This window comes from Apis laboriosa, unplaced genomic scaffold (assembly GCF_014066325.1).
Source record: "Apis laboriosa isolate Shangri-la unplaced genomic scaffold, ASM1406632v1 scaffold68_cov148, whole genome shotgun sequence".
NCBI classification, from domain to species: Eukaryota; Metazoa; Arthropoda; class Insecta; order Hymenoptera; family Apidae; genus Apis; species Apis laboriosa.
In genome coordinates this window covers 2,712,163-2,724,365 of record NW_025224135.1, presented here as the reverse complement: position 1 = coordinate 2,724,365, position 12,203 = coordinate 2,712,163, and the positions used below count along the sequence as shown (strand labels likewise).

Below are 12,203 nucleotides of genomic sequence, written 5' to 3'. Positions count from 1 at the left end.
GAGGTTAAAGAAGAATCGAAACGAGTTGCGTTCCTCGAGCGAGGGCACTCGGGGTCGCGCTCGCAGACGAAGGCATCGCCGTCACGTCGGCCAGAAATCACTGCTGCCGCGCTGCCGTGCGCCCAGGGAAATTCGCCCGGCGATTGTTTATATTGAAATACGTTCGTGCAGGAATGCTCGGAAATGGTTGTTAGCTCGAAAATACTTAGAGTGCCATACTTCTCCTTCGAACTAGCTCGTCCGAGGAAGGGGAAAGGAAAGGGGAGGGGGAGAGATATCGTCGATTTTTCATTCTCTCCAGAACTTACCTTTGTGTGTGTGCATATGTATATATATATATATATATATATACACTCTCCTCTTCGTTGGATATACGATTGAACGATTGCAAGAGACTGTAATTCTGACATATATATTTCTTTACATTCATACGTATATTACGTGTTTATATTTCGCGCTTACGTTCGTATATTTATAATCGTATTTATATCTGTATTTTTTATATATATATATGCATATATATTAATTATGTACACGTTTTTTTATACAAAAATCTTCTCGCGCCTTTATACATAACGCTACATAGATGTCCGATTTTCGGTCTACGTACATTCAACCACACAACGCACATTCGTGTTTGATATATATATAATACAATTTCTCCGGGGAGAAAAAAATCGCGTTCGACGAGGGGGACGCGTCTCGGGCGTGGAATCCATGCGAGACGCTCGAAAAGCTCGCTACCTTCGACTCGATCCGACTCGACTCGACTCGACTCGACTCGATTCGACTCGACTCGATTCGACTCGATTCGACTCGATTCGATTCGATTCGATTCGATTCCCGATCGCCTGGACCGCGTACGCCTCGTAGATTTTCATCGAGACGCGTTGCTCCTTCGCTCCTTGCGTATATATATATATATATATATATTGTGTATGTGTGTATATATGTTATATGTGTATTTGTATGTGTATATTCGTGTTCTGCGTGTGTGTTTGCGCGCGCGCGTCGCAATTTTTTTTTTTTAAGAAAATCGATCGCTGCTTAAAAATATTAGAAATATTCCCATATACCCCTAAATGGTTGTCTAATTGTAAGTAACTAGTTCGACGTTGCCACGTACGCGTGTCGTGGGCGCAGTCTTCGATCATTTCCCCCGCCTTCCTTTATCTCTTCTCTCTTCGTTCGCCGGCCTCCACTACTACGGCCAACCCTGTACAACGCGTCGAGCCCCGGCATTTTATCGTACAGTATTTATTTATTTATTTATTTATTTATTTATTTATTTATTTATTTACTTACTTACTTATTTATTTATTTATTTATTCATTCATTTATTTATAAAGTAAGAAAGCACCGTGTTTCGGGAATCTCCACGTACGCTTATTATCACATTGCGTCCCCTCCCCCCGAGTATTCCGGAGGATCGTCGCTGTTCGTCCACCGCGTTGCCAACTCGTATAATAACATTTTATATATATATATATATGTTCGAATTCGTGACTCGCGACCAGCCCTCGATCGAACATATATCCGCGTTCAGAAAAAAATATAGGCGTTCGTCCAGTTACAGGCTGGTCGCGCGCGTCGTTTATTCGAGCTTCTTCGAATCGTCTTAATAATCGTAATCGTTGCTTACGTAATCGATTCCCAATCGTTTCGATCGAGTGGGGAGGGGGGAGGAGAGGGATTAAATAATAACGAGACAGATCTCCTCGTCCATACGTCGCTTTTTTTCCGATCGTGGGAGGGGAAATAAGCTCGCTCATCGCTAAGTTAAGCTTGCCCGTCGCAACGAAAGTGGTGGCGGGGGAGGAAGGCGAAGAAAAACTAACTAAGCGTGTCTTCTCGCCGATCCCCTCCCCTCCCCCATCGACCATCAATTCACGATTTCTTCGCGCCCCTTTCTTCTATCCCCTTCCTCCTCCACTTATTGTCGTTAATCGCGATCGAGAAAAGCGATCGAAACGCGCGACGACGTCTTCTCCTCCCGTTTTCACACGTTGACACGAACTTGTCCTTCCTTCCTTTCCTCGTCGCTCGTCCTCTCCTCCGCGGCGACCATCTTCCCTCGTCGCGCGTCGGGCCCTGTTTTCACGATCGGCGATCGGGTGGTGGCGGCGGCGTCGTTCGAAGGAGGTTGTTGTTCGAAGGGGAGGGGGGAGGGGTAATTGGTTGACGGCGGTTGGTTGATCATTACGCGGAAGCCAAGTGTCGCCAGACAGTGTGTCACATCGTGGACATGTAGGGCCAGTTGAAACTGCTGCCGCTGAGCAACATGTCCCTGATCAACGTCTCGATCGGCGTTTTCCCGACCAGTCGTACGAAGAACAGCTGCTCGATCACCTGGGACGAGACCGTCCTCAGGGACGGCAATCTAAGCAACAGCTTGCCGAATCTCGTCGGCTGGTTCGGGTATTGGGTCCTGCAGTACTCCTCGAGCGCGCACTGCGACTTCTCCTGAAGCGACTCGATGTGGGCAACGTCCGACAACCCGCACGCGTCTGAAACAGAGAAGGAGGAGGGGGGGGGAGGAAAGATCCCCCGGTTAAACTGGTGATGGCGCCGGGCGAAGGGGGGAGGGAGGTAGAGAGATAGAGGAGTTATATTCCCTATTCGACGCGGATTTTTAAACCTCGTCGGGAGCCCGCGGGCTAGCAGACACGCAGTCGAATGATGAGAGGCGAGGGATTCGTTGGAATGCGTGCCAACTGAGAGGACAGAGAGAAAAAGATAGATAGATATATAGATAGATAGATAGAGAGAGAGAGAGAGAGAGAGAGAGACCCCGTGCGAAACTCCCTCCGTCGGACTAATCACGCGGCGACGGTGTCCCTTTCCTTCCCTCCCCTCCCCTCCCCTCCCCTCCCTGAAACCGACCGCGCTTTAACGCGCCACCATTGTTGTCTCTCGCGGTCGAAAATTCCCCTCGCCTCCCCCTCCCCCCTCCCACCGATCATCGAGACTTCTCGCGATTTCTTTCTTCCCCCCCCCCCCTCCCCTCCGTATCCTCCATAGAGAACGGAACGGAACAGAAGAAGGAAACGAAAGCAGCAGCACCGAACTACTTGGTTTCAGGGACACGACCAGGGACCGTAACGCGGATTGTCACGGGTGACGCGCCGTAATGGGCCATTACGAGCACGTGGCGGCCCGCCCTCCAAGGAATTGGAACGACGAGTTTCGGGCTCGAGAGCCCGTGCATGCGTAAGCGCATGGAAAAGGAGGAGAGGGGGGGGGGAGGAGAGGGCGCCTCGTATTAAAACCTCGCGTACACCCGCGAGGAATGTCCCCGCCAACGCAACGGTCAATAAACAAACGGTCGGATTGGCGGGCAGAGAGAGCGAGAGAGCGAGAGCGAGAGCGAGAGCGAGAGAGAGAGAGAGAGAGAGATGTCGTCAGCGCCAATTCACCGCATCAATTCGAATAATATACGAGAGTAGTCCGAGTGGCGGTTGTCTCTCCTCTCCCGATCACGTTTTCTCCCCTTCCCCTCTTCTCGCCAACAACACCGATTAAATGCCCTGGCGCCTCGTTGACCGGCCCTCGGCCCGCTAAATTAACCGATTTTAAACTTAAACTCTCCCTCTCTCCCTCTCTTCTATAATCTCGTTACACTTCTCTCGAGACGATTGTCATTTCGAAATCGAGAGATTCGCGCTTCGTGTTTTTTTTGGGTGAGTGGGGAGGGGGGAGGGGGGGGGGGAGAGAGAGAGAGAGAGAGAGAGAGAGAGATTCTTTCATGCCCTTCGGAAACGTCATATAGCTGTCGGGTGCCGCGGAGGCAATATTTCACGCCGGTAGGCCCGCCGCCTCTCCTCCTTCGTTCCTACACTTTTGAAGGAGTTTTTACGGAGTCTCTCGATCTTTAATCACAGCTCGACCTTCCATTGTCAGTGACGTCACCTCCGACTCGAAAAGGGTGTTCGGGGGATGCTTTGTGTCGGAGCGGCTCCGCCGATCCCTCTCCGCGTCATTTGTCTCTCCTCGCTGCCTTATTTGTTACGCGCGTGCACAATCCCACGAACCACGAACCGTCGTGCATCCGATCCTCTCCTCTTGTCTTTCATTATTACTATTATTATTATTGTTATTACTGTTATCGTCCTCGTTCAACGGCGATACTCGAATCTATGATAATTCTCTCTCTCTCTCTCTCTCTCTGTCTCGTACTCGACTACACGTAATTTCGAGAGATCGAGAGAAAAGTATTGTTGTTATCTGGTGGAGGGGCGCGTCGCTGATTCGCGAAAATATCGTGGGATTATATGGCGCAGCAAAGCGCGTAGAAAGCTTTACGGGCGCAATATGGAACGGAAAGGAACCGCTTCTTGAGATATCGATCGCGTCTCGATAGTTGCCGTAGACTTCTTCTAAACGCTGTTTACAAATGGGCCGTCGTCGTCTGGGCGGACGGAACGCGAGATTCGCGATCGACAAAGCGTCGGAAACGAAGCAAGTCGTCCTTCCGATTTTGGACGTCCGCCAGTTAGGCGGATAGACAAGACGATCGGAACGAGTGACGTCTCGCGGTAGACTGTAGAAGTTGCGAGTCACGTGAGTGAGTTCGCGCAGCTGTTGCAGATAAGAGCCTCTCACTGGCCCGGAGTGAATATTCTCTTTCGAAAAATTACGTTTATGGATGCGGTTGACCTCCTCCCTCTCGTACATATCGTTCTTTAATTTCCAATTCCGAAATTCGAAATCATCCTTCGAAGCTCCCTCTCCCTGGTAATTATTACGAGTTTGATGAACGCGACGGCGCCTCGAATTGTATTTCCTTCTATATAACGACCGTGGTCACCTTTCCGTCCTCTATGTAACGCGATCTATTTATTCGTAGACGGGAAATATCCGCGGTCGTTCGTACAATACGAGCCAGAACTTGGTCTCCCTTTGGTGGCCTGGGACCTTTCGAAGATAGAGAGAGAAAGAAAGAGAGAAACAGAGAGAGAGGTAGATCGACTGTTTCGTTTCGAAGAAGAGGAAACTGAGGAGTGGAAAATGGTGGTGGGGAGGGAGGCGCGAAGGGAGAGGTGGCGTATAACGGGGGCGCGAGCGAGCGATTATCATAACAAGGCTCGTATTTGGAGACAAGATGCCTCGCGACCCTATCGGTCGTACGCATCGGGCAGACGCGACATGCATTTAATCGCCGTACGTGCCTCGTTGCTTGCTACTTACACCGCTGTACACGCATACCTATAAGCGCACCGTTTAGGATCCGCATTGTCATGTTAACGACTTGATGCCGATCCCATTAGGGCGCCTCGCCTCGTATTCGGGACCCAAGGCCCCTCCCGCCGACCTTCCCTCCCCTCTTCTAGCGTCTATATTTTTCATTTCCAAGAGAGTATTATGAGGCGTACGTAAGTGCCTTATTTTTAAGTCTATATATGCGAGAAGCCATATACGAGAATCGAAATTTGAATTTTTCTTTCTCTGTGCACATGGAAGCTATCAAAAATCGCAATTTTTGAATTTTTATGTATTCTCAAGAACGATTTACGTTTCTCCCTCTGCGTGACGATCACCATATGTGAAAGTCGAAATTTTGAATTTTCCACGCGTCGTGAAGGGTATTCGTCTTATGTTTCTTCCTCTGCGCGACGATCACCATATGTGAAAGTCGAAATTTTGAATTTTCCACGCGTCGTGAAGGATATTCGTCTTACGTTTCCTCCTCTATGCACGTGGAAGCTATCGAGAATCGAAATTTTTGAATTTTCACGTGTTCTCAAGAGCGATCGCCTTATGTTTCTTCTTCTGTGCAACGTAAATTATACAACGAGGCTACCGAGAATCGAAATTTTGAATTTTCACGTTTCGTGAAGAGTATTCGCGACGATCACCATATGTGAAAGCCATCGAGAATCGAAATTTTTAATTTCTACGTCTCAAGAAGGGTTTCGCCCTATGTTTTTTCCTCTGTGCGCGTAGAAGGCATCGAGAATCGAAATTTCTAATTTTCACGCCGTTTCTTCTTCCGTGCAAGCGTGAAAACTATCCGAAATCGAAATTTCCACGCATCTTAAATAACGACCGCCTTAGGTTTCTTTCTCCACTTATGTACAAATTATCGAGAATCGAATCTTGAATCGTGAAGAGTATTCGTTTTACGTTTCATCTTCCGCGCATACGAAAAATCGAGATTTTTGAATTTGCACTATGAAGAGTATTCGTCTTACGTTCTTCCTCTGTGCGACAATCATATGTGAAAGAAAAAAAAATTTGAATTTTCCACGCGTCGTGAAGGATATTCGTCTTACGTTTCCTCCTCTATGCTGAAAATTATCGAGAATCGATATTTTTGAATTTTCACGTATCCTGAAATCGAAGCGCGTTTCTTTCTCTGTGCAACGATAATTATACAAAGAAATTATCGAAAATCGGTATTTTTGAATTTTTTACGCATTATGAAAGATATTCGTCTCATGCACGTGAAAACTATCGAAAATCGAAATTTTGAATTTTCCACATGTCGTGAAGACATGAAAGATATTCGTCTTATGTTTCCTCCTCTATGCACGTGAAAACTATTCAGAATCGAAATTTTTGAATTTTCTACGCGTGAAGGATATTCGCCTTACGTTTCCTTCTCGAGAATCGAAATTTTTGAATTTTCACGTATCCTGAAGAACGATCGCCTCACGTTTCTTCCTCTGTGAAATTAATACAAAGAGGCTATTGAAAATCGAAATTTTGAATTTTCCATATGTCGTGAAGGATATTTGCCTTATGCACGTGAAAACTATCGAAAATCGAAATTTTTGAATTTTCTAAGCGTGAAGGATATTCGTTTTACTTTTCCTCCTCGAAAATCGAAATTTTTGAATTTTCACGTATCCTGAAAAGAGATCGCCTCACGTTTCTTCCTCTGTGCAATTAATATAAAGAAGCTAACGAAAATCGAAATTTTGAATTTTTACGCTTCGTGAAGAGCCTTCATCTTACATTTTCTCCTCTATGTACTGAAAATTATCCAGAATCGAAATTTTTGAATTTTCACATATCCTGAAGAACGATCGCCTCACGTTTCTTCCTCTGTGAAATTAATACAAAGAGGCTATAGAAAATCGAAATTTTGAATTTTTACGCTTCATGAAGAACATTCGTCTTACATTTCCTCCTCTATGCAGTGAAAACTATCCAGGATCGAAATTTTTGAATTTTCACGTATCCTGAAGAACGACCACCTTACGTTTTTTCCTCTGTGCAATTACATTATTGATACAAAAAGGCTATCGAAAATCGAAATTTTTAAATTTTCTATGCCTCTATGAAGGATATTCATCTTATGTTTCCTCCTCGAGAATCGAAATTATTGAATTTTCACGTAGAAGAGCGATCGCCTCACGTTTCTTCGTCCGCGCGCGTGGAGGAGGAATCGATACCTTTTTCACGCGTCGGAGAGGCCGTATAGGAAATTTCGAATTGGCGCGTTTCGATGGCGGGAAATGAGAGGAATAAGCGTAGAAAGAGAAGCCGCGGCGAACCCTCTCAGACGGATTATAACACGCGGAAAGTTCACGACCTTTTGTCTGGCGTTACCCTCTGGGCGATGGGCGAGAGCCAACGGGGGTAATCCTCTAACCGGGCCGTTATGCCGTTGTTGACATTTAGCCCCCGCGGCCGCTCTCGAAACCGGTCCATGGTGTTACGTGTGCCGAGAAACAGACCGAGAAACCCTCTCTCTCTCTCTCTGTTCTTTCTTCCTCCATTTCTACGCAACACGCACAAGGCCAGAAAAGAAAAAAAAAAAAAAAGAAAAGAAAAGAAAAGAAAACAGACAAGGGGTCCGTTCTTCGAGCGAAGGGGAGAGGGGAAACAGGAACAGGAAGAAGAGAAGGTGCCGCGCTTGGGTAAAAAAAACTTGACCTTCGTTGTACCTGCTCCACCTCGGATTGAACGGAAGACGCGCGAATATACGGCAGAGCTACTACTACTGTTATTATGTAAGTTAAACAAAGGCGAACGACAAGGAGATCGAAACGGGACGACGGGGGTTCCTCCTATCCCGAATTTTCGCTTCGACCTTTCCCCCATCCTGATTTCGTTCCGCTCCAAATTCTCCCCTTCCTTTCTCAAATGCCAAAGGAAAAAATGTTCGGGGAGAAGAAAAAGTGGCGACGTATATATCAATATTCCCCTCTTCTTCTTATTCCCCTCCTGCGCTTTACATAACTTAAATAATAGATGTAATAATAGAAAAATGTGGAAGGAAATTGATTCGACCGAGAGGGGAGAGAGGAGGCGGTCAATGCCAATGTTTCGCGAAAGCTAGCGGTTGGAGAAAGAGGAAGAAAGAGAGAGAGAGATAGAGAGAGAAAAAACGCGATAACCTTGGAGACGCAAGCGGCGAAACGGGGGGGGAGGGCGGGGAACGGAGCAATGCCTCGAACAGCCCAACCAGCCAACCAGCCAACCAACCAGCCAGCCAGCCAGCCAGCCAGCCAGCCAGCCAGCCTGCCTGCCTGCCACTGCCTATCGATAAATTCACTGGCTACTGTAAACAATGCGGCAACAATGTCAATTATGCGGACGCCGATCGCGCACCACCCGCGGTAATTAATCGAATACGAACAGCCGCGACTTTGCGCCGTAATTAATTGCCCGCGCCGCTTTTGCCCGCTCTCTCGTTCCACGTGCCCGTATTATATACCTATATCGCGCGCGTACACGCACACACGTGTCGTTCCATCCTCGAAAACACGAAACGAGCAATCGACGAGAGGCCGAGAAGGTTGATATCGAATCGGTCGAGAAAATCGGAGAAAACTCCCTCTCTTTCTCTCACCTCGCTCGCTATGTGGAACGGTTTGTTTGGAGGAGAGAGAGAGAGAGAGAGGAGAGAGAGAAAGAAGAGAGAGAGAGAGAGGGAGGGACATAGACGTAGCGGTACACGTAGCGGCTTACGGCTACGTGGCGCGCGGTGGTGCGAGGCGGTAGGCTCGCGATCGCGTGGGCGCGTAATATATTCTTGGGATAGACAATGTGGCGAGCACGTGGGCTATAGAAGGCAAGTCGAGCGGACCCGGGGCCCCATAATGAAGCGTTGACGCGAGCATAAAACGAGCGCCGCTCGAGACAATGGAGTGATTGAGCGCGGGTAACGCCAAAGGGTTGCCCGCCGTCAACCCCGGGGTGAAAATGTCAGTAACCAAATGTCAGGCCTCGCCTCCGGCAAACTCTACTACGACCATTCTCTCTCTCTCTTCTATCTTCTATATATATATATATATATATATATATCTTTTCATGCCCTTTCTCCGCGTCTTCTTTTTTTTTTCCTTTCTTTCTTCTCTTCCGCTCCTCCTCGTTCCACGGAAATTTCGAGATAGAGAGAGAAAGAGAGAGAGAGAGAGAGAGAGAGAGAGAGAGAGAGAGAGAGAGAGGTGGTCGATATCACCAGGTTTCGTAATCGAGGCGGCGCGGTGGTTCACTCGCGTCGGCCGAGATCGAGTTTATATTCCTTCCGCTCGAGGAACGGATCGGATAATTCGCCGCGAAGGAGACGCTTTGCGACACAAAGGGTTGTGGTCACCCTATTCCAACCAAAGGCCGGGGGAGAAGGGAAAATAGCGCGGAATATTTTATGGGCAGGAAGCGCGTTTTTCGTCGCCCCGAGATTGCTTTCTCCGCGCTCGAGAGACCGAGAGAGAGAGAGAGAGAGAGAGAGAGAGAGAGAGAGAGAGAGAGAGAGAGAAAGAATAATAAGATTTTCGGACGCGAACGAGACACTTCCCCTCCATTTCCTTCGCACCACGAATCTATCTTCTCTCTCGATCTCTCGAGAGGTAATCGAATCGAATCTTTGGGGCCGTAAATCGAAGGGAAAGAGAAATAATAAGAAACGATAGAGATAACGAATTAGTCTCAGTTCTCGCTGCGTATCGCGTACTGTACGCGATTCCTGTTGGACGTTTATGAAGTTTCACCGTGTGGTGCGCTGGGATCGTTGGTAAACGTTACAAGCGATCGCGTGTACGGCGGTGCTCGGCGTCGAAACTCGCGGTGGGCAGTCACGAGTAACGACTAGAAAACCAGTTCCATCCTGGCGAGATGTTGCGCGATTCCGTTCCCCGGTACATGACCGCCGATTCGTAACCTGTAGAGACCCGCAGTTTGCCATGCAAACGAGGAACGAGAAGCGACTCGCCGCGAGAGTGAATGAGTGAGTGAGAGAGAAAGAGAGAGAATATTTTCGAACCCGAATTCTATCTTATCGGTCGAGGGAGGAATTGTAACTCGGATTCGATAAACTCGATCAAATTTCTATCTAATATTTCGGTCTACTCAGATCCAACAAAACTTGAAAAATGGATCGATAATTCGAACGGATAACAATATTTATTTACCCTCGATCAGAATCACGCGAATTCTATTACGATTAAAATATTGAAATACGTTTTATTATATTAAAACGTAAACGGAAATCGTAATTTCGAGCGATCAATTTCCCACAAAAATTTTCACCTTGCCGTACAACTTTTTCAACTCTTCCTCGTGCGAAAGGATATCGCATTCCATTTTCTATGCCAAACAAATAAATATCTATCACATTCCGTTGATAAACGGAGGAAGAAGGTGAATCGAGGAGAACGGTTAACGTGCGGAGTGACGTGTACGCGAATCCTTCGCGATAATACGCTTCCGGAGGCGATCACGCTCTCTGTCCGAGCTGTTACACATCGAGTAGAGGAGATAAACGCGCGCGAATCAACGAATCGGATCGACGCATCCTCCAAGGATACCCACCACTTCCATTTCCTTTCCCCTGCACATTTCCATCCAAGATCCGTTCGATCCCTTTCGTTCCTTAAAAACACGCGAAGGCGCGTAAATAGGGGGCGCGCAAAAAGGAAAAGAAGAGAACGATTATCGCGGGAGGGGGGGAGGAAGGAAGGAAGGAAGGAAGGCGAAATCTCTTTGCCTTTGCCCCGCGATAAATCGAAGGAAGCGGCGTGCCTCGAGAGGGGTCGGGGGGCTTCCTTCCAACCTCTACGGTGTCGCTCCATGTCGGTTCCGCCCATTGCTGATTTATACACAACCGAGATATACTGCCGGGCAACCAGCATACGCGCCACCTACCTAAGGACATTCGGCAACCGGGCGTCGCAGCGCAGAGAGAGAGAAAGAGAGGGAAGACTGCCTCCTTCAATTTGGACCAATTTTTCATTTTTTCTACGAGAGGAGAATTTTTTACGAGAGGAGAATTTTTTACGAGAGGAGAATTTTCGAGCCGCTCTTTCGAGAAATGGATAAGAAGAAGAGGAGGAGGAGGAGGAGGATAAGGAGGAGAAAAAAAATATTGGAATCTTTGTAGAATTAGGAATGGAGGGGGAGAGGGAGAAGTTTGGTAACGCGATAGATTGGACGTAATTAGGGGCTTAATAAGATTGGTGGGCAATCTAGGAGGAGGAGGAAGGTCGAAGGAGAGGAGGCCCGAGGCGGATTCGTTCCGCTCTCCGGAACGAGAAGCGAGGCTGCTGGTTACGCGTAACAAACCGCAGACCTCCCTGACCACCCCTGAGCGAAGCGTGCGCGCGTCATTCACGCAGACCGCGATATAACCTAATAGAATTATTTTCCGAGCACGAGGGGTCGTGGCTCCCCCAGGAAGCGGCAGCGGCGGCAGCAGGGGTCGCGGCAACCTAGCCCCCTCGATACAGCCCTATGCTACAACAGCCCTCGTACCACTTTGCTCGTTCCGTGGTTTTACGGCTGCGGGATAATAAACGGGACGGGCAAATAAATAATCCATCCACCCGATTCGCCGTTTATTTCTTCGTTTATTTATTCCTTTAAACGAGACCACGTAAGAAAAGAAGAATTTTCTTACGTAAGAAACGATACGTGTATTCCTCTTTATAATGTTCGCTTACTTTTGTATTATTTCGTAAAATGTGTATAATTTTAGATTGGAGAATAATCGAGAGACTTTTATATGTGAGATTATATATATATATATATTCTTCTTCATATAATGTTTACTTTCGTTCTATTTTGGATTGGAGAATAGCGAAGTGTTTATATATATATTATAACATTTGATTGAAACGAGTTTCGATGTATTTTCTAATCGAACCCTACATTACCGATCGAATTTTCGAACCGAGTGAATGAAATCGAGTGGGAACGACGCAAACGCGGTTAACGGCAATCAACGGTTGGAACGGGATCAAAGATAGAAGAGGAAA

At 47.4% G+C, this 12,203-nt stretch overlaps 1 protein-coding gene across 1 annotated transcript in view; it reads right to left on the bottom strand.

Moving 5' to 3' along the window:
* Positions 1-398: 398 nt before the first annotated feature.
* LOC122718743 (nuclear receptor subfamily 2 group F member 1-A) overlaps positions 399-12,203 on the bottom strand; it is a 72,804-nt gene continuing 60,999 nt past the window's right edge. Inside the window, exon 4 of the mRNA XM_043944043.1 lies at positions 399-2,507. Coding sequence (XP_043799978.1) covers positions 2,233-2,507 — 275 coding nt within the window. The 3' untranslated portion in view covers positions 399-2,232. The remainder of the gene's footprint in view (positions 2,508-12,203) is intronic.